The sequence below is a fragment of the Leopardus geoffroyi genome, chromosome E1 (genome assembly GCF_018350155.1).
Source record: "Leopardus geoffroyi isolate Oge1 chromosome E1, O.geoffroyi_Oge1_pat1.0, whole genome shotgun sequence".
NCBI classification, from domain to species: domain Eukaryota; kingdom Metazoa; phylum Chordata; class Mammalia; order Carnivora; family Felidae; genus Leopardus; species Leopardus geoffroyi.
This window is the reverse complement of record NC_059330.1, coordinates 37,396,541-37,415,743: the sequence shown is the minus strand read 5'-3', so window position 1 is coordinate 37,415,743 and position 19,203 is coordinate 37,396,541. Positions and strand designations below refer to the sequence as shown.

The following is a 19,203-nucleotide window of genomic DNA, read 5'->3' as shown; positions in this document are numbered from 1 at the left end:
GCCCAAGGTCACACGGTGGGAAAGTGGCAAAACAAAACGAAAGGAAACACACACAAAAACTTGTGCCTCCTGCCCAGCAGTTTGGCAAGTGCTCAAATCATCTTTGTGGAAAGGGTGAAATGTGTTGTTATTCCTTCATTTCACTGGCCTGTGGGTGAGGGGATTGTGTCAGGGGGAGGAAAGCCGCTTCCCTTCTTAAACGAACCTCTGACCTCCTTAGTTCACTCTCACTTCCGAAGAAGTTACCAAATTTAACTCTAATCTCTCCGACTAGACCCTATGGTCCGTGTCTCTATTATCAGAGCAATGCCCCCATCCCCAAGAGCAAGGAAGAGTAACTCGAGTATTTGCCTTCTCCAGAGCAAACACCAAAACCAAAACCCAAATCCAAATAAATAGCTTCACTTTCCCCCCAAAGACACAGCCCCCAAGCAAACCCCAAAGCGCCACCTGAGCCCTTGCGCGGCCCGCAGGCGCCCCGACACGCGCCACGCCACGCCACACTGCGTTAGGGAGGCGTCGGGGAGGGGGCGCGGAGCGCGGGCCGGGCGCGGCGGGGAGCCAGGGGGCGCCGGGCGCGCTGCCAGGCCGCGCCGCACCGCGGGGGCTGGCCGCCCCTCGCCACGTGGTGGTGGCAGCGGCGGGGTCCCGGGCGCCTTCCCAGCTGGAGAAACCCGGAGCAGCCGGGGAGGAGGAGGAGGCGGCGGCGGCGGCGGAGGAGGAGCGGGGCGGGCGGGAGGGAGGGGGGCTGGGGGGAGGGGTGGGGGGTGGGGAGAGACCCGGCGGCGGCGACAGGGCGAGAGCGGAGCGCGGTGCCAGGGGGGTGGGGGCACCGGTGCCCGTCTGGGGAGGGAGCAGGCGGAGGGGGTAAGCTGCGATTACAAGCAGGAACCGGCAGCAGCTGTGAGTCCCCGGCGGGGCTGGGGGGGGGGGGGGGGGGGGGAGGGGAGCGGCGCCCGGGGCCGGCCGGGGTCGCAGGGTGGGCCGGAGGAAGCGACGGGAGGTTGGCGGGCAGTTGGCCCTGGCGGGCCGGGAGGGGAAGGGTCCGGCGCCGGCCTCCCGCATTCCCCCTTTTCCCCCTCCGCCGCCGCTGCTCAGGCCGCACGGCCTCGGGAGCCCCTTCCCCGGCCCGGGGACCGCCGACTGGGGGCCCGGGGCTTGGCCAGCGGTGGGGGAGGGGGCTGCGTGGTCTCGGCCCCCGAGAGGGGAGGGGCGACAATTTCTGTCCGCCGAGCTAAAGGGGTTTAAAGGGCGGCTCTTAAAGGGGCCGCAGTAGGGGCCCGGGGCGGAGGAGGCACCCCCTCCCCATCCGCCCTCCGCGGCTCTCACCCGGGGCCGCCGGGCCGGGGGGGAATGCGGAGGAAGGGAGCGTCTGTCCGGGCGGCCCAGGGGACAGAGCCCCCGCCAGTGGGGCTGGGCCCGAGGTGGCGGGCTGGGGGTCTGGGGGGGTGTGGTGAGCGCTGGCGGGCGGAGTTGGGGGGAGGGGATGCGCCTGGAGAGGAAGGGGTTAAAGGTGGGGCCAGCCCTACAAACACGCGCACACACTCCTTACTCAGACCCGGTCACACGCGTCTCCCTGGCACTTAATGGGGGAGATTTGGGGGGGGGGGGTGCTGGGGCCCGGGCTTGAGCCCCCTTCACTCCAGGCTCCTGCTGCCCGGCTTTGGGAGGTCGCGGACCCCGCTGTCTCAACTCAGACCTCACGCCGAGCCCCCTCTCCTACGCGCACACACGCTCCGGGGCGCGCGCGCACACACCTCGGACATTCCCATAGTGCCTCACGTGACACACGGCCCCGAACGTGCCCACCCTTCACACACGCTCACGCACGCGTGCACACACGCGCACACACAAACACACACGGCTTCCTGGCCACTTTCCAACTCCATTCCCGACCCCCAGCCACCCCCAGCGCAGCCCTGCGAAGGCACTCATTGACTGTGACACACCTACACTCATTCACAGACACACACACTCCCCCCCACACATGCCAACCACAGACACACATTCATAAACAGGGCCAGAAGTACACACGCACCCTCTCGCGCGTACTCTTTCGGAGCCCTGAGTCATTCCTGCCCCCTCTCAGGGCTCCTCACTTCCCTGTGTGCAGGCACATTGGCGGGCTGGGGAATTCTTCGGTGGACCCTTTCCAGGGCCCCCCACCCTCTGTGTGTTCCCTCTGACGCTCTGTGAGGACTTCCTGTGGGTCCCAGATCAGGGGCTGGGAGGGCCTGGAGGGTTGCCACAACCCTGGTCTGAGTGGGGGAGGCACTTCCTTTTCCTGAACTCTGGGATCCTGCAGGAAGAAGCTGGGAAGTTGGGCGGGGGCCCCCACAGAGGACGTGCTGACAGTGGTGGGGCTGACTCTCCCAGAAGCACTGGGCCTTAGTGAGGAGCCAGGGGTGCCAGAGGCCGGGGATGAGGAGCGTGGCAGAGAGGTATTTGGGGAAGCAAGGCCTGGGGCGGAGAGGGGCTGAGGAGTGAATCAAGGCAGCCCCGTCTGGGCCCTAGCCTGGGAAGGCAGTCCTTTCCTGTCCACAGGTCTCCCTGGGTTCTGGAAGGAACTCTTCTCTGCTGCTGGCCTGGTTTACTTGTCCCTACTTGTCAGGCCCTCCCTGCCAGAAGTCTTCATCTAGTTACAGCCCCTTCCCCCAAAGGCAGCAGAGAAGAGAAAACAGGACTGAGTAGTCTGCGGGTAGGCAGGGGTGGGAGCTTCCAAGCTTCCTCTCAGCTGGTCATAGCATTCCTTGGGCCAGGTTGAGGGGTATGGGGGACAACCTCCAGGCTGCCCTCTCCACTGTTGCTCCTGCTCTCCCAGGAGGCCCAGTGGGGGCCGAGGCCCAGGCCCTTGCCATGGAGTCCATGTTTGAAGATGACATCAGCATCCTGACCCAGGAGGCACTGGGGCCCAGTGAGGTGTGGCTGGATGCCCCAGGAGACCCCTCACTGGGAGGGGACATGTGCTCTGCCTCCCACTTTGCCCTCATCACAGCCTATGGGGACATCAAGGAGCGGCTGGGGGGCCTGGAGAGGGAGAATGCCACCCTCCGCCGCCGTCTCAAAGTCTACGAGATCAAGGTCAGAACTTGGAGAAGATGGGGGTCTGGCTGTGTGTGTGTTGTGGGGGTTGGGGATCGATCCCAGGAATCGCAAAGAGGGATCAGGATGCACACTCTTGGGAACCTGAGGGTCCCCCGTGAGGGATGTGGCTGCTTTGGATGGGAAGGGTCAGGAAAGGATCCTGAGCCAAAGGGTGGGACCTTGCATCTAAAAAAGATCTGGTTGGCGGGAGATGCCTCCAGGCCATGTGGATCCCACTTGAGCAAGGGGAGGGAGAGGCGAGGACTTCAAGGCAGGTTGTGAGGTGGGAGCCCAATCGAGGCTGAAGCCTGGGCAGGGAGCCGGGCACCAGCTCTCCTGAGGACCTGCCTGCCCACAGTACCCGCTGATCAATGACTTTGGAGAGGAGCACAGCTTCTCTCTGTATGAAATCAAGGATGGCTCCCTGCTGGAGATGGAGAAGGTCAGCCTGCAGCAACGGCTCAACCAGTTCCAGCATGAGGTGAGTCCCTCGATGGCCTCCCAGCCCAGACTGGGCTCCCTGGACCCCTTGCTCCAGTGTATTTCTGACAGTCCCCTCTCTCTACCCTCCCCCCCCCCCCCACGCCTCTGTCTCCTTGGTCAGCAATGGCCCTAGTCTTCCCTAGAATGGGTTGCAGCCTCTCCCACCCCTCTTCCATTGGGTGCTGGATGTGTGGGTGGGAGGTATGGGGAGCTGCTTGGCCCCCAAGTCAAGGGTGGGCCTGACCACGGTGTGCTTTCCATCCCCTCTGGGCCCCATTCAGTTGCAGAAGAATAAGGAGCAGGAAGAACAGCTTGGGGAGATGATCCAGGCTTATGAGAAACTTTGCGTGGAGAAGAGCGACCTGGAGACAGAGCTGGGGGAGATGGTGAGGCCCAGGGAGCCGGAGGTGCTTGAGGCTGGGACCTTTGTTGTGTGATTGTGTGTGACCCCATGTGTATGTGTTTGTGGTGTGGACCCCAGTGGGTTTGAGTGCCCGTTTGCCCTTGTGAGGGGGGCTGAGTGTGTCATACAAGTTGTGAGTGACCCTCAGGACACCCTGGCCACGTGGTGACAGTAGGTGACTGTGTGAGTGACCCTGTCAACAGTGTGTCTCCGGGCGAATGTTTGTGTCTCGTGCTGGGTCGAGTCTGTGCCTATACGCTGCGTCTGGAAGGCTGTGTGGGTGAGGGTAGAGGTAATCAGGTCTCTGTGGCTGCTGGGACTGGTCCCGGCCTGTGTGTGATTCTGAGTAGGGGTATGGCCACGCGCGTGAGCAGGTGTCAGAATCAGGACACGTGGTCTCTGCCAGCTCCTACCTGTGAGTTGGGTCGAGTCTCTTAGCCTCTGTCCCTCCTCTGAAAAGGGCAAATGATAACAATACTGCTGAGTTGTTGTGGGATGTTTGTGTAAGAATGCTTCGCCTTAATAATCATAAACACTTAACATAGCACTTAACTATGTGCCAGGCACTGTTGTTATCTCTTTAGATATATTTACTCATTTTAATCCTTGCAACAAACCTAAGAGGTAAGTGTGGTTATCCCCGTGTTATAGATGAGGTAGGTGAAGCCCAGAGTGGTTGTCACATGTGCAAATAGAACTTATTATGCTTCTGAGGGCGTAGCTATGTCTGGACTGTGGGGCTGTGTGTTCTTAGAAGTGTCCCGCACTTCTAAGTTAACTTCAGAGGCGTTAACTCTGACCTTGCAAGGGGCAATAGCCAGAAACATCTGCATTGCAGTTGCTGGGAGAGGAGACCTCACACTCATAGCCACTTGAGAGTGCAGTTGGGATGTGTGACCTGGGGCCTCTGCTCCGTTTAGGGGTGATGGCTTCCCAGACATGGGGAAGTCCTGGCTTTGGGGGGCCCACAGGGGTACCCTGGTCCTGTGCAGACCCTACCCCTTTGTCTCACCCTGCAGCGGGCCCTGGTGGAGACCCACTTGCGGCAAATCTGTGGTTTGGAACAGCAGCTACGGCAGCAGCAAGGCCTCCGGGACGCAGCCTTCCCCAGCCCGAGCCCCCCACCTGCCCCTGCCCCACCTTGTACTGATCTGGACCTGCACTACTTGGCACTAAGAGGGGGATCTGGCTTGAGTCACGGTGAGATCTCCGCGACCCCTGATATCCCTACCCCAGAGTCCCCTAGACTAACCCCCGTTTCAGTACTACTCTGGAATTGATGGTGAGCACCCCATTATAATGTCTTATTAAATTTCTCCCATAATTACCCTATGCCTCTTTGCCACCCGTTCCCTCACTTCATCCACTCGTACGCAGTTTCTCCCACTGACACCCCCCTCTACCACCTGCTTTCTCTGGCTACCCCCATGCAATTCCTATGCGTGTCAGCAGAGGGCACCTCCACTCAGAGTCCCCCAGCCGGTCTTACAGTGGTGATTAGCGGAGGCCAGAGGATGCTTGGAGATTTGAATGTGGCCAGGGAATCCTTTCAGGAGGCCATCTTATTTTGTCCTTGGTCTCCTAGAAGATGAGAACAAAGCAGCTCAGGCCATCCTCCCACACTGCCCTCAGTAGAGGCCTCCCTGGGGTATTTGTTCTCTGGCTATCTTCTGGATCTCTGATGGGGCGGTCCTCACCGGTTTCAGTCTTTGCTGACCTGGGAGTTGGTGGAGGGTGCCAGCAGCTGGACCCAACCTGACGTTATCCTCTCTCCTGCCAGCAGGCTGGCCGGGCCCCACACCCAGTGTGAGTGAGCTGGAGCGACGGCGTTTGGAAGAGGCTCTGGAGGCTGCCCAGGGTGAGGCCCGGGGGGCTCAGCTTCGGGAAGAGCAGCTCCAGGCCGAGTGTGAGCGGCTGCAGGGAGAGCTGAAGCAGCTGCAAGAGAGCCGGGCCCAGGTAAAGGACCCCGCCCAGCGCTCCCCGGAGGTCTGAGAGCTGCTGGAAATAGCCGTTAGAGTCCCAGGACGTCCTTCCTGGGTTTCGACTGGCTGTGGGAATGGTAAAGAGGGGGGTCTGGGCAAGGTGACATTGGCGTCTGACCTCCCGGTCTTCCTCCCTAGGATCTCGCCTCCAACCAGTCAGAGCGGGACATGGCGTGGGTGAAAAGAGTCGGGGATGATCAGTAAGTCACATCTGAAATCCTCTCCATCTTAACCTCTGTGCCCTGAGGGTGGCATTTCCCAGGTCCCCGTTTTGGGTCAGTTCTCCCCTCTGTTGTTTGGAGGGCCCCTCTTCCAGCATCAGGCCTGTGGGGTTTGGCTTGCTTGTGTGGCTCTTCATCCTTCACAGGAAGGAGGCGAGGCTCTGGGATGTGCCCCCCGCTTTCTTCTGACACCCAAGCTCGTGTCTCCTTGAGGTGTCACGGGTTGAGGCATTTCCTCAGCTGCTTTGCTGCTATGTTCTGGGTCCCCTGGTGAGTTTCTGGGCCTCTCTGAGGCCCCATTTTTTCTGTGCCAGTAACAAGGCCAGTTAGTTGGGTTAACTGCCCCCTCACGATGAGGAGGAAGGAGGTGGCGTCTTTCAGGGTCTGTGCTTTGTTTCCCACCTCAGGAGAAAGCTGAGGCCGAGAAGAGGGGCTTACCTGAGCAGCCGAGAGGGGGGTTAGGACAGGCTCCACTGGGCGGCCCCTGTAGAATCTTGCTGAGAAAGAAGGGCAGCAGGAAGGAGGGAGGGAGCTATGTCAGTGGGGAGTCTAATGGCAGTGGCCTCTGGGGCAGCACTGGGCAGCAAGGGAGAGGGTGAGCGGCAGCCTGACATCAGTGAGCCTGATGCTTTTCACATCCGCACCCTGAACTCCTCTCCCACTTTCTGAGAAATAGAGAGCAAACCTCCTTCCGCCTAAGCCCTCTCCCCTGAGACCAGTTGTGTGGCACAGACTCCCTACTTTTGTTGGAGGGGAAGCATGAGGCCCAGAGAGGGACAGGAACTAACCCTGTGTCACACAGTATACCCAGCTATGGGACCCCAGGGTCCTCCTTCCAGCGGGCTTCCTTCTCACCTTCCTCCCAGCTTCTGGCTACTTGGGGATACCCCTCACCTCCCTCTGCACCCTGGGGTGAGGGCCTGGGTGCAGCTGTGATAGTTGGAGTGGGGGGCGGTGAGAACCAGTTTGTGGGAATGGTGGGTGGGATCCCTCAGCTAGGCTGCTGGGGAATGTTGAGGGCTCCTGTGGAGAGGGTCTGCCTTAGCTCGTGGCTGAGGCTCGGAGCCCATCCTAGCCCATGTGCCCAGACCCAGAACACACACACACATACACACACACACACACACACACACACACACACACACACACACACACATTCTAGAACCCTAGCTTGCCTCAGAAGTTATACTGTAGGGCTCTTTATGGGTCACTGAGTCCAGCCCCCTCTTAGCAGACCGGCAGTGAAGGCTCCCTCCAACCGGTTGAACCCAGAGAGAGGACTTTTTTGGCAGGGCTGGAATCTGAACAGCCCGACTTTGAATCCTTCCAGGGATGCAGACTGGCTTTGCTTTAAGGACTTCACCTCTGTGGCCCCAGGCATCCTTCATGGGCTCAGAGGACAGTCATTAATGAGAGGTGTGAGAGGAAGGCGTAGGGGGTGGGGGGCCAGAGAAGGAGTGGAGGACCCCAAGGGACCAAAGCTGTATGTGAGTGAGTGAAGGAGAACTCCCATGAGGTGCCTTTGGAGGTTGGATCATCCACGCTGCCAGTGGGGCCAGAACAGCCTCTTTCCCTTCCCACCCCCAAGGCACCTGCTCTACCCAGTTCCTTTGGCCACAGTGGCTTTGCCCAGGGGCTGGCCAGACCACTCTTACCAGAGGTGACCTCCAGCTCCTCCCCTCCGTCCTCACCGTTGGGGCTCTGCATGGGTGCCTCCTGGACCTCTCTCCCCGGTGCCAGTCAGGCTCTGCCTGCCCCGCCTCACACTTTTCAGGCGGAGCATCTCTGGACAGCCCCAGCTTGGCAAGAGTTAATTCTCAGAGGAAGTCCTCACTCCCCCGGCAGTTTTATTTTCTTATAAACTCAGCTCCTTTTGGTAATTGCTTCCCGAGTGTTCCCTCCCCTGTCCTCCCACCTGAGGCCTCAGTCACCTGCTCTCAGCTCACTTTCCCCCACCAGCCCCTCCTCTTTCTTCGACTTGGTCCAGACCCTCCAGGCGAGTGGGAATTTTACCTGTGGGCTTTCCCAGGAGAGGAATGCAGGGCTGGGTTATCTAGATCGGGGTAAGAAAGCTGAAGAGGGGGTCAGAGAAATTCCTGAATCCAGGCCACCCCTAATGTGGGAGTCGTGTGTGTTCCTGAAAGTGCTTACCTGTCTCAGTCTGGACACCTCCAGGGCAGCCAGTTTTATTGTGGGAGTCCTGGCTGTTCAAAGGCCCCCCCCTCGTAGTGCCCTTGCCCCTGTTAATCCCCACCCCACCGCACAGTGGTCCTACTGGTACTAAGTGGACAGGCCCGGGAGGCAGCCCTGGCCCCAAGGATTCCAGTCCCTTCCATCCCAGCCCCCAGCCCACCAGCTCCAGTCATCAGTGTTCCTCCGAAAGTGGGCACCCCGACCAGGCCACTCTGCCACCTTCCATGGCTGACCTCTGGGCAAGATTGCCCCGCTGTTTGCTCAGCCCAGCACCTGGTGGCTGGTGCCCAGGGGACAGATTGTCCCAGAAGAAGAGCTGCTGGAGGCCAGTCAGGGGCCAAAAGCAAGGATGAGGGAGGAGAGGCGGTGGAGACCAGCCTGCTCCTTAGGATGTGCAGGGAGGTAAGGACCCTGGGGGGTCTCAGCCGAGGTGGGGGGGTGCAGAACCCACGGCCCCCTCCCCTCTGAGCCCAGCTCAGAGTCACAGGTCCTGAGTGTGGCCTTTCTGAGGGTGTGGCTAGTGCTGAGGGTGGAGGGGAAATTGTGGAGAGGGGTTCCTTAAGGGGGCTGAGGGCTCAGGCGGGCTGACTCAGTGAAGGGGGTGAGGGCCCAGTGAAGGAGGGGAGCCCCCCTGTGAGAAGACGGGGGCCTAGTATGAGTGATGAGGGAGAGAACGATAGGGCTTGCTTTTTTTCCCCAACGTGGGGGGCTCAGTGTTGCAGCCCTGGCCCTTTTCCGCCCCCCCCCCCCACCCCTCTCTCCGCCCACAAGCCTCTGCGTGGGCTGCGGTTAGTGGTGGGGGAGAAGTGTGAACTCGGAGAGAGAGGATGGAAACTCTGCACAGAGGTCAAGGGCAGTGTGGGGTGGGTCAGGACGGAAGTCGGAGACCCCCGTGTACCCTGAGCTTAACTTCATGCCCCAGAACCAGCAGACCCAGGGCCTCCCCCTTCACGCTTCTCACCCTCCCTACTTCCTTTCTTTCAAATTTCCTTCAGCCAAGGCAGGGGTGCTCACAGGAATTAACCCCTGAGCACTTGCAGCCTTGGGACTCCCCGAAGGTGGGGAGGGGCTCGGAAGGTGAGGCCCACCACTCCCACCTGATTGTGGTCTGAGGGATTGGTGGGCTTTGAATCGGCCTCTGCCTCTTCCTTTGCTAGGAAGGCAGAGAGCAGCTCTTACCCACACTGTCTCCCTAGAAGGGAAACTGCACATCCTCTCCTCCTCGTTCTTAAACCAAAGCCATTGAGCTGGTTGGCGTCTCCAAAGAAGGATCAAAGCGGGTTTCTTTCTTTCTCTTGGGCACATTCCCAACTCTTCGTCCATATGCCAGACACCACGGAAGGCGGTTTACCTACACCATCTCATTTCCTTCTCACAGAAGATGTGGTGACAGTTCTGTCCCCTTTTAGTGCTGAGCAAACTGAGGTACAAAGAAGTGAAGTACTTGGAGAAGTTCAGCGTGAAGTTAAGTGCGAATACCCCGCAGGCCCTCAGCAGATGGGGCGATAGTACCTCTGTGGTGTTTCTCTGGTTCAGGTTCTTCCTCAGGTAGGAGGGCCCTTCTGGGAGGGGTGACCAGTGAATTACTGGCCCAACCTGCTCGATTTTGAAAGTGGAAATTTCAGTATGTTAACATGTCAGAATCTTAGTAATTCGGCCAGGGCCGCTAGTGGGAGCCAGGACGGTCCGGGGCAAGTTGGGATGCCTGCCTCCCCCCCTACCCCACCCCCCCCGGCCCCCCACCTTGGTTCCCAGTCCCACTGTGAGCTGCTCAGCTTGGCTGTGTCTGGGGAGGCTTTCTGGACACTGTGAACTTTTAGCTGTGCTGGGAGCATGGCAGGGGCTGCCATGAACAGCCGGGCTCTGGGGACCGCAAGTCATAGCTGGTCGAGGAGAGTGGAGGGGCTCAAGGCGCCTAAAAGGAAGTGGTACAGCAGTGGGTTGTTGCAGAGTGACTTCCTCCTCCCCTGGCCCGCAACCTCAAGTCCGCTCCACGGCCCGGTGCCTGTGGTTCCCTCCCCGAGGGTCGGGCGGGAAGGCTGCTGCTGGGTGTGCCCGTGGGTGGTGGAAAGTTTGGTCCCTAAATTCCCCCACGAGAGTGAGGTGGCCGGGGACAGCTGGGGACGGCAATGGGCAAAGAGGGAAGAGCCGGGAATGCTGGATTTCTGTTTTCCTCCTGATTCTGAGTCAGCTGGTGATTTTGACCACATGACCAGCTCGGATGCTGACCCCAATCCTAACCCCAATGCCGATCCCACCCCCGAGACTTGAACCCTGCCCCTCATCCTGTCCCAAGCAGTGTCCACAATCCTGACAGAAAATGAACTACCAACCCCAGCCCTCGTCTGACCCTGACCCCAGCCTCGATCCTGACCTCAAGGCCATCCCTAGTTCTAATCCCGTGGCCCGACCACTGGCCCTCACTGTGGCCCAGCCCAGGCACCCAGTGAACTTCCCTGGGGAAGACGCCATAGGGTCTGTGTGCCTCACAGCTGGTTCGGGGTAGAAAGAGCCCCTTTCCAGAGCAGGGTGCTTCGGTCTCTAACCTTCCTCAGCTCAGTTGCTTTATCAATCACAGTGAAGATTATTGTTTCTAGATGAAAATTTGAGATCCCCGAATTATTCATGGAAAGAATGAATGAAAGGATAAGTCAATGAAGGGTGGAAAGACTTGCAGTGGAGGGAGCCTTCCTTCCTGCCAGCTCTGCCATTTGCACTCTGGCTCCTCCGAAGGTGCCAGCTCAGCAGGCTGAGGTGCCAAAAGCAGGTTTGAATCTCCGCTCTGTGACCTTGAGCCAGCTTCTTAACAGCTCCGATCCCCCACATATGTCTGGCACCTTCCTCTCCCCTCCCAGGGCAAGGGTGGTGATGCCCAGGCTACTGTAAAGCTCCCCAGCTCCCTCTCCTCCTGCCCCTCCTCCTCCCCCTCCTTCGCCTCCTCCCCTTCCTCCTCCTCCTCCTCCTCCTCCTCCTCCTCATCTTTCCCTTCTGCTACCTTCCTGTCTCTCCTTCCTCCCTTTCCTGATCATCTTGGAAGGCAGCATATAGCCTAATGGTCAGTAGCCTGGACTTTACCGTCCAGGAGGCCAGGGCCCAGTTTCAGCAACTCCACTGCTACTAGGCTTTATGACTTTGCAAGCCTCAGGTCCCTTATCTAGAAAATGGAGATCATAGTGGCAACACTGTAGGGTTGTTGAGAAGATTCAGTAAAGTTCTTTAGCATAATGCCTGGCCTATGGTAAGCGCTCATAAAGGCTATCTACCGTTCTTTTCTCTCTAGGTCTCTCCCAGGTTCTGAGAGACTCAGAACTTTCTCTCATAATGTAAGCAATCGAGAAGTGCCCAAATTTAGCCATCTGCTGCCGTTCACCTGACCCTTCCCAGACAGTCTCGATGGTGGAAAATAGCATTCAGGTGTGGGCCAGGAAGCCAGGAAATGGAATGTGTGTTCAGGTGCATGTGCGCAACCCTTGGTTGTGTAGTGCAGTTGAGATTTTTTCCATTGAATTGGCAGTGTTTTCTAATGTGAGTCATTCAGGTCGTTAGTGTACTTAGCACCCTGGGCCTGAGCATCTTGAGGTGGGAAGAGGCGCCTGATGAAGGGGGAGGTCCTGAGGGGCCCCACCACCTGGCCCAGGGTCCTAGGGGTCTTTGTGAGGCTGCCTGGGGCTCCAGGAGGACAATAGTCACTTGCCCTCCCCCATCCCACTCCCCCTGCCCCACACCTGGTCAAAGCTGGGGGAAGGTCTGGGCGGTCTGGGCCAGGGGCTTCTTCCTTCCATTTCCTGCTGTCCTGTTTTTCCATGAGGAGGGTGCCAGGAGCAGGGCGGTAGAAACTGGGGTAGCTCCTGACAAGGGGAGGAAGGCATGTAGGGGAGAGATAGGGGCCTGGGAACTGAGTGTGGCAGGTGAGATCTCTAAGGCTGGGTGTGAAGGCGACGACCTGTATCTGTCACCTGAGATACAGCAGTGAAGGCGGATGGGGAGAGAAACTTGCAGCTGCTTGGCCAGAGAGGGCGCTCCATCAGTGCCCTAAGAGCCCCTCCTGCTCCCACCACTCAGGGGTCAGTATGATGCTCTCAAGCCCCTAGTCTGATAGGGGAGACATAGCTCCTGCACTCAGTCTGAAGCGGGGAGCCTGTCATTGGAGAGTCCCCAGTTTAATGTGGGACACACAGGCTAGATCCTCCTGTCTGATGGGGAAGATGCCGTTTCTTCCCACAGACACATGAGATCAAAGTCGGGGAACACAGGACATATAACACAAGGGCTGAGATGTGATGGGATTGAGGGCTGCAGCGTCTTGGCCAGAGTTCGTCCCCCGAGGGACTCCTTCCTCTCTGCTCCTGTCCATCCCTGTGCACCCTCAGATGGGTAATGAGTGCTCCCTCTCCCTGGGAAGTGGGCTTGCCCCCCAGAATCCCAGCCTCTTTGCAGTAATTTGGCTTTGGCCCAAATGAGTTAAAAACAGTTTTGTTGTGGGAGGGGCTGTTGTCTCCCCCATCACCCAGCTCACCCCAGGATTAGCAGAGAGCGCAGAGCAAGGGAGCTCGGTCATTATCTACCCTCTGCACCTCGGCTTTTCCTGCCCTCTGAAGCCCTAACCTCATGACTTCCCCTCCTCTCCTCCAGGGTCTCTCTCTCTCTCTCTCTCTCTCTCTCTCTCACACACACACTCTCTCTCTCTCTCTCTCTCTCCCCCTCTGTGTCTCTCTCTGTGTCTCTCACCCTCTAGCACACTGTTCCTCATGCTCATACTGGCCTCGCTCTTACCTGCACTCCCTTCTGTCCAGATGCATCCTCTCTCCCATGACCATTACTTCAGGATGGGGACAGGGCCCACAGGGTCTGGAGACCTGCCCCTCCATTCATGCACAGCACCCTACAGCTCCAAGAGCAAGAGCGCCTCCCCTGGGAGGAGATCCATCTAGAGTGGCTGAGTCTCTGCCTGCCACTCCCCTCCAGCTCAGCTCCAACTTCCACAAAGCTCTGGAGTCCCTTCTGGACTTGGTAAGGGGGTGGAGACATCAGAGGAAACAAAAACCCCCGTCTCCCAGGCTCTGTCCAAGCCTTGAACAGAGATGAAAGCAGTGACCCAAGGCGACGCAGAGCTGCCTGTGAGGTCTGGAAGGGCTCCCTGGAGGTATGCAGCCCAGGCTGGGAGAGGGGAGGGGCAGTGCAGAGAAAGATTACCTTCGGTAGTTCTGGGTCAGAATGACCCACAGAGAAAGGAAGAGAAAAGGAAGTGGGTTAAGTCTTGGCTAAGTTCAGAGTCTGTTCCAGCTCCATGCAGGTGGGTGCCCAGGAGGAAGTGGGAGGGAGAAAGGGAAGCAGAAAGGCGCATGGATTGGGAGGTTCAATTCATTCTTCACTTCCTGAACATCTACTGGGTACCAGGCCTGGGCAAGGCGCTGGGAATATGAATACAGCCACATAATGCTCCCTTTCGAAGAACTCCCAGGGCAGTTCCAGAACAAGACAACTTCTGTAAGTGCTTATTGTGGGTGGCGCCCTCTGGAGGTGTGCAGTACACGGCAGCTGTTCACAGAGATCTCCACCTAAAGGGCTCCCTGGAGGCCCTGGGAGGTGCAAGACTGAACACTCAGAGGCAGCTCTGAGGTGAAAGCCAGGGCAGTGGACCTGAAACTTGGCTGACTTGGGTTCAAGTTTACCAGTTGGTTCCTCTGCCAAACCCGAAGGCTGTGTCTTCACTTACGGAACGGGGGCTCCTCTTAGGCTGTACGACACTGGTCCCCCGTCTTTCCAAGGTGAGGACTCCTCATGGATCCCCTGCCCCCAACAGCACAGATTGCACTTACGCTTTTACTGGTCGCTCTTTGAGAAAATTCACAGTAACTAAAGCTACTATAAATTCGGCGCAGTTTTTTTTGATGAATCTGTGTCTTATGCGTCACCACAGCTTCTGGACAGATTAGAAAAACGTTCACACATCCCTGAATCAGATGTGCTCAGGCCATAGACTATGCTTGATGAACACATGAATTCAGGGACCCCCCTGGAATCACTGAGCTCCCCAGCCTCAGCCTTATAGTCTGGGAGCCACTGCCCTAGCCCCAGGTAAGGTTCACTGGGAAGAGAGGGAGGCTCCCTGGAAGAGGTAGTGTTGGAGGTAGAACTTAAGGCCAAAGGGAATTCTGCAGCTGGGGTAGGAGAGCCCTGGAGGGAAGGGAGAGCCAGCTGCTCGGGCACAGCCAGTTCTCCCTCCACGCGGGGACAGTAAGCCCACTTCCCTTCTCCTCTTCTTCACCGGCTGCCTTCTGACCTCAGGGTCAGGGCAGGCTGGCGTCCAGCCTTGACTGGGCGGGGGCTGGGGTGTCCTTCAGGGTGAATTTGGCGCTGGCTTACACGGAGCTGACAGAGGAGCTGGGCCGGCTTCGGGAGTTGAGTTCCCTGCAGGGGAGGATCTTGAGGACTCTGCTGCAGGAGCAGGCCCGGAGTGGCGGTGAGAGGGGGCCTGGAAGGGGCGGCCCGGAGCTGGGTCCCAAGGGAGGGGGGTGGGGGGTAGCTGTGGCTACCATCTCGCGTCCTGGGGCCACCCCTGCCTTCCTTTCCCTGCCGGGTCGTTTTTCACCCGCTCGCGTTCCGAGGAGAGAGGGTAGGGTGGGCGTCAGGCGCCGGCACGCCCATGGCTCCCCAGTGCTGACGCCTTCTCTCCCCACCACTGCCCTTCCCCTCGGCTTGCTTCTCTTCCAGGCCAGAGGCACTCGCCTCTGTCGCAGCGCCACTCCCCGGCCCCCCAGTGCCCCTCCCCGTCCCCGCCCGCCCGAGCGGCGCCCCCGTGCCCCCCGTGCCAGTCCCCCGCCCCCCAGCGCCGCTCCCCCGGGCCCCCGTGCCCCTCGCCCCAGCAGCGCCGCTCGCCGGCCTCGCCCTCCTGCCCGTCGCCCGTCCCGCAGCGCCGCTCGCCGGTGCCGCCGCCGTGCCAGTCTCCTAGCCCGCAGCGCCGCTCCCCGGGGCCCCCTACCTGCCCCGCCCCGCAGCCCCGGCCCCCGCCGCCCCCGCCGCCGGGCGAGAGGACGCCGGCCGAGCGCGCCTACGCCAAGCCGCCCAGCCACCACGTGAAGGCCGGCTTCCAGGGCCGGCGCAGCTACTCGGAGATGGCGGAGGGCGCGGGCTACGCGGGGGCCTCCCCGCCCTGGCTGCAGGCCGAGGCGGCCACGCTGCCCAAGCCGCGGGCCTACGGCGGCGAGCTCTACGGGCCCGGCCGGCCGCTCAGCCCGCGACGCGCCTTCGAGGGCATCCGGCTGCGCTTCGAGAAGCAGCCCTCCGAGGAGGAGGAGTGGGCCGTGCCCACCAGCCCGCCCAGCCCCGAGGCGGGCACCATCCGCTGCGCCTCGTTCTGCGCGGGCTTCCCCATCCCTGAGTCGCCGGCCGCCACCGCCTACGCCCACGCCGAGCACGCGCAGTCCTGGCCGTCCATCAACGTGAGTGGGGCGCCCGCTTGTCACCTGAGGGCCGGCCGAGGCCCCTCGCCTCTCAGGGGCAGCCTAGGCCCGTTACTTCTCTCTCCGGGCCTTTTGCTTGCGTAGGGGGGGCCTGCACCGTTACCTCTCTCTCAGGGCGGCGGTTAAGGGCATGGGCTTCAGAGTGACAGTCCCAGCTGTGATTCCGGACTTCACCGCTTAGCAGCTGTGGGACCTCGGACAGGTCACTTATCCCACCTGATCCTCAGTTGTCGTATCTGCAAAATGAGGGCAGTGATTATATGATCTAATTCCATTGGAGGGTTCCTAACAGGGAGGCAGTGAGCCTGAAGCCCTCTCCTGTTAGACTGGTGATGGAGGCCGTGCTGACTGCCACAGGTCTGGGCCCCACACAGGGCCAGGCCTGCTCATCCAGTTCCCTCCATCTGGTCTCAGAGCCCCTGCTCTTTTCCGGCTGTCCTAGAAGACAGCCTATCTCAGGGCTCTATCATTTCACTGAAATAATGAGTTTCCCGAATGTCAGAGCCAACCCTTGCCACCTGGAAGGACCAAAATATATTCTAAAGCCAGACAGAAAATTATTTTTGGGTTGTACATTGTTTGGGATTATCCATTGCTTTGAGTTATCTGGGAGCTGTGTCTTAGTCACTCTGGGGGCATGTCTGGGTCTTGGCCTCCCTCATTACCGTAGATGACCTGGCAGGCTGAGCACACGCACCTCCTGGGGCCGTAGGCCCTGGGTTGGGGGAGTGGATGCTGAGCTGGTGGGAGGTGGGCAGGGAATGGGGAGAAGGAGGAGTGGTGCTGGACAGAGGGTGACCAGACCCTTTCTGCATGCTGCAGCCCTCCCTGCCCTGGGTCTCGGGAAAGGGCAGGCTGGGCTGTGGGGACCGTGAGGGAGGGCTGGGGACCATAGGTGACTCCCCTCTCTCTCCACAGCTGCTGATGGAGACAGTGGGCTCTGACATCCGCAGCTGCCCCCTCTGCCAGCTAGGTTTCCCTGTTGGGTACCCGGATGATGCCCTCATCAAACACATTGACTCCCACCTGGAGAACAGCAAGATCTAGGGTGCCTCCCCCACCCCCTGGCTGTTTCTCCATCTTCTCTCATCACCCCCACTCACTCACTCACTTTGAATGCTGCATGAATCTCGTGGGGGGCCCTTGCCCCTTGCGACCCCCAGATACCTCCACTAGCTACCGAGTCAACGTGTGTGCCGTCTTCCCTGGTCCAGGCACCACTCAGCCCTGGCTCTTCCTGGAAGGCCAGCCGAGGCTGTCCCCAGCTCCCTGGCTTCCACTGGGGAGGTGGGGATCTGGGCTGAGATGGGGAGGGGCGTACCCCACCCAGCCTCTCTCTCTGCCTTTCTGTTCTCAGACAGGGTTGGATCCGTCGCCACCGCCCACCTGCCCGCCCGCTGCTTGGGCCTGGGGGAGGGGGAGGGTATCAGAGGACTCCAGGAGCTCCCCCAGCCACTCCCCGGATGTCCATCTTTCTCAGGCTGTGCTCTGTCCAGGGAGCGCCTCCCTGTGGGGTCCCAGAGCCTGCCTTGCACACTGATGCCGGTTCCTCCATCCCATGGCCAGCTCGGGGCTCTTGGCACGGGCCCCTCCCCCTTGGGGGAAGGAGGCATCTTGTTTCTTGCCATTCCCTGCAGGCCGGTCTTGTTCTCCTCTGCTCCCCTGGGGAATAAGGAGGGTGAGAGAGGAGAGGGAGGACCCTGGAGGACTGGAGGGATTCAGCCTAAAGAGGCTGCCCTGAGGGTGGGGATGAGAGGCGGGGGCCATCCTGCAACTTGACCCTCAGGCCAGGGGAGTATCTGTGCTAGCCTCCCAGGCCCCTGCCTCCCCCTGGAGCCCCTAGCACCAAGACGCAGATTGTTAAGACAGATGCTCCCCTTCACCCTTACCCCTCTCGAGTCCCTGACACCACAGGTGCCCTGCAGCCCGTGTGTGACTCGGCCTCTGATAGCTGGGTGGGTGTCATCATCCCTGCCTCCCAGGCCAGAACCTGTGGATGGGCCCAGGGTGCTGTTGGAGATCAACTTCAAAAGAGCTAACCCCCTTCCCACACCCCAGCGACCCACATTCCCTCTGTGAAATCTACCTCAGAGTCGTACCCTCAGAAGGATGGGTAAGCAGGAGGCCAGGGGGTCCCCAGGGCTGAGGTGGGGAGCTTCCTATGGCAAGAGCCTGCTGCCCCACGATGAATCCAACCCCCCCCACTGCGAGCCTCTCCCAGGTCTCAGCCCCGGGCTGGTGGCAGTGGGCGCTACCGTCAGTGCATGTACCATTCTGATCCAACACTTCCAGGCACCCCCGCCTCCTCACACCCCTCCCCTCCTCCTCAGTGCAGGGGAGTGAAGAGGTGTATCAGGCAGGAAGGGGCCAAGGACTCCAGAGACATGGCATTGTACCTTGAGTGTTCCCCCAGGGAGGGGAAATGAGAAGGGGGCCTGGAGAGGGGAGGTGGGGGCCCCTGAGCTCTCTGAACAAGTTTAAAGTCCAAATAAAACTTACCTGTTCCATCTGCTCTTGGTCTGTGCCCTCCGTGGCTGGGGTGGGAAGAAAACCCTTGGTAGCGGGAGGTCTGGCAAAACCCAAGGAACCACAACTATGGCAGGGTGGGCCATGTTTTCTTTATTTTGATGTTTTTTTATTTTGGGAGAGAGTGAGAGCAAGGGAGGGGCAGAGAGAGAGAGAGGGAGAGAGAGAATTCAAACAGGCTCCATGTAGTGCCGAGCCCGCCTCGGGGCTCGAACTCACAGACCAGGAGATCATGACCTGAGCTGAAATCAGGAATCGGCCACTCAACTGGCTGAACCACCCAGGCACCCTGGCATGGAGTGTATTTAAAAGAGATCCGGAGCAGTAGAGGGTGTCTTTGTGACAATGCAGCCAGCCACCCAGCCCTGAGCAGCTGTCTGGGACTCGAATTTTCCCTCCCAGCAGGTCTGGCAGGTAGAGGTTCTGAAGCCTTGGGGCTTCAGCAGCAGCTGTTTCTTCATCAAATGATTTTTGCATGCCAGGAACCAAGCTGGGCCTCTAAGAGAAAGAACATCTGTGTTCCATGTCCTCGTGGTTCTGAGAGCAGGAGAGGGATTGGACCCCAGGCTCAGCAGCTGCCTTGAAAGCCCCACAGACTGGGAGGTCAAAGCCAGGCCATGAACCTGTGACTTCTGCCCCAGACGGGGCGGTGCCCTCTGTGTGCAGGAAAGGCCTCAGCTGTATTCACCAACTCTGGGTGCCTTTCATTTCCATGTGACCCTTTCAGGCCCAGGATTCACTTAAAAGGCTGGAACCGTTGCTCATCGAAGTCCCAAGGTTCAGCTCCAGATGCAGGATTCCTCCCCATTCAGCACCAAGGTCCAGACCCCAGTGGGGAGGTGGCCCAG

The 19,203-nt window shown here is 59.7% G+C and overlaps 1 protein-coding gene across 4 annotated transcripts; it reads left to right on the top strand.

Annotated features, from left to right (window-relative positions):
* The first annotated feature begins 771 nt into the window (after positions 1 to 771).
* On the top strand, positions 772 to 18,341 carry TBKBP1 (TBK1 binding protein 1). 4 transcript variants are annotated; one of them, XM_045488598.1, is made up of 11 exons: positions 774 to 903; positions 2,306 to 2,441; positions 2,822 to 3,081; positions 3,443 to 3,565; positions 3,849 to 3,953; positions 4,990 to 5,170; positions 5,751 to 5,926; positions 6,091 to 6,152; positions 14,711 to 14,829; positions 15,081 to 15,808; positions 16,748 to 18,341. In XM_045488598.1, exons 3-11 carry the CDS (start codon positions 2,857 to 2,859, stop codon positions 16,874 to 16,876), a joined length of 1,848 nt encoding a protein of 615 aa, XP_045344554.1. In that variant the 5' UTR covers positions 774 to 903; positions 2,306 to 2,441; positions 2,822 to 2,856; the 3' UTR covers positions 16,877 to 18,341. The 4 variants fall into 4 exon arrangements, with proteins under 4 accessions (XP_045344553.1, XP_045344554.1, XP_045344551.1 ...); XM_045488597.1 differs by lacking the exon at positions 2,306 to 2,441 and having other exon boundaries at positions 772 to 903; XM_045488595.1 differs by lacking the exon at positions 774 to 903 and having other exon boundaries at positions 1,494 to 2,441.
* The last annotated feature ends 862 nt before the right edge of the window (positions 18,342 to 19,203 follow it).

What these genes read in the sequence shown, in the direction of transcription:
- TBKBP1 (XM_045488597.1), top strand. Translation starts at nt 2,857, where the DNA reads ATGGAGTCCATGTTTGAAGATGACATCAGCATCCTGACCCAGGAGGCA. An exon ending in GGGATCTGGCTTGAGTCACG is followed by an intron (nt 5,171 to 5,750) that starts GTGAGATCTCCG and finishes CTCTCCTGCCAG; the next exon opens with CAGGCTGGCCGGGCCCCACA. An exon ending in AGTCCTGGCCGTCCATCAAC is followed by an intron (nt 15,809 to 16,747) that starts GTGAGTGGGGCG and finishes CTCTCTCCACAG; the next exon opens with CTGCTGATGGAGACAGTGGG.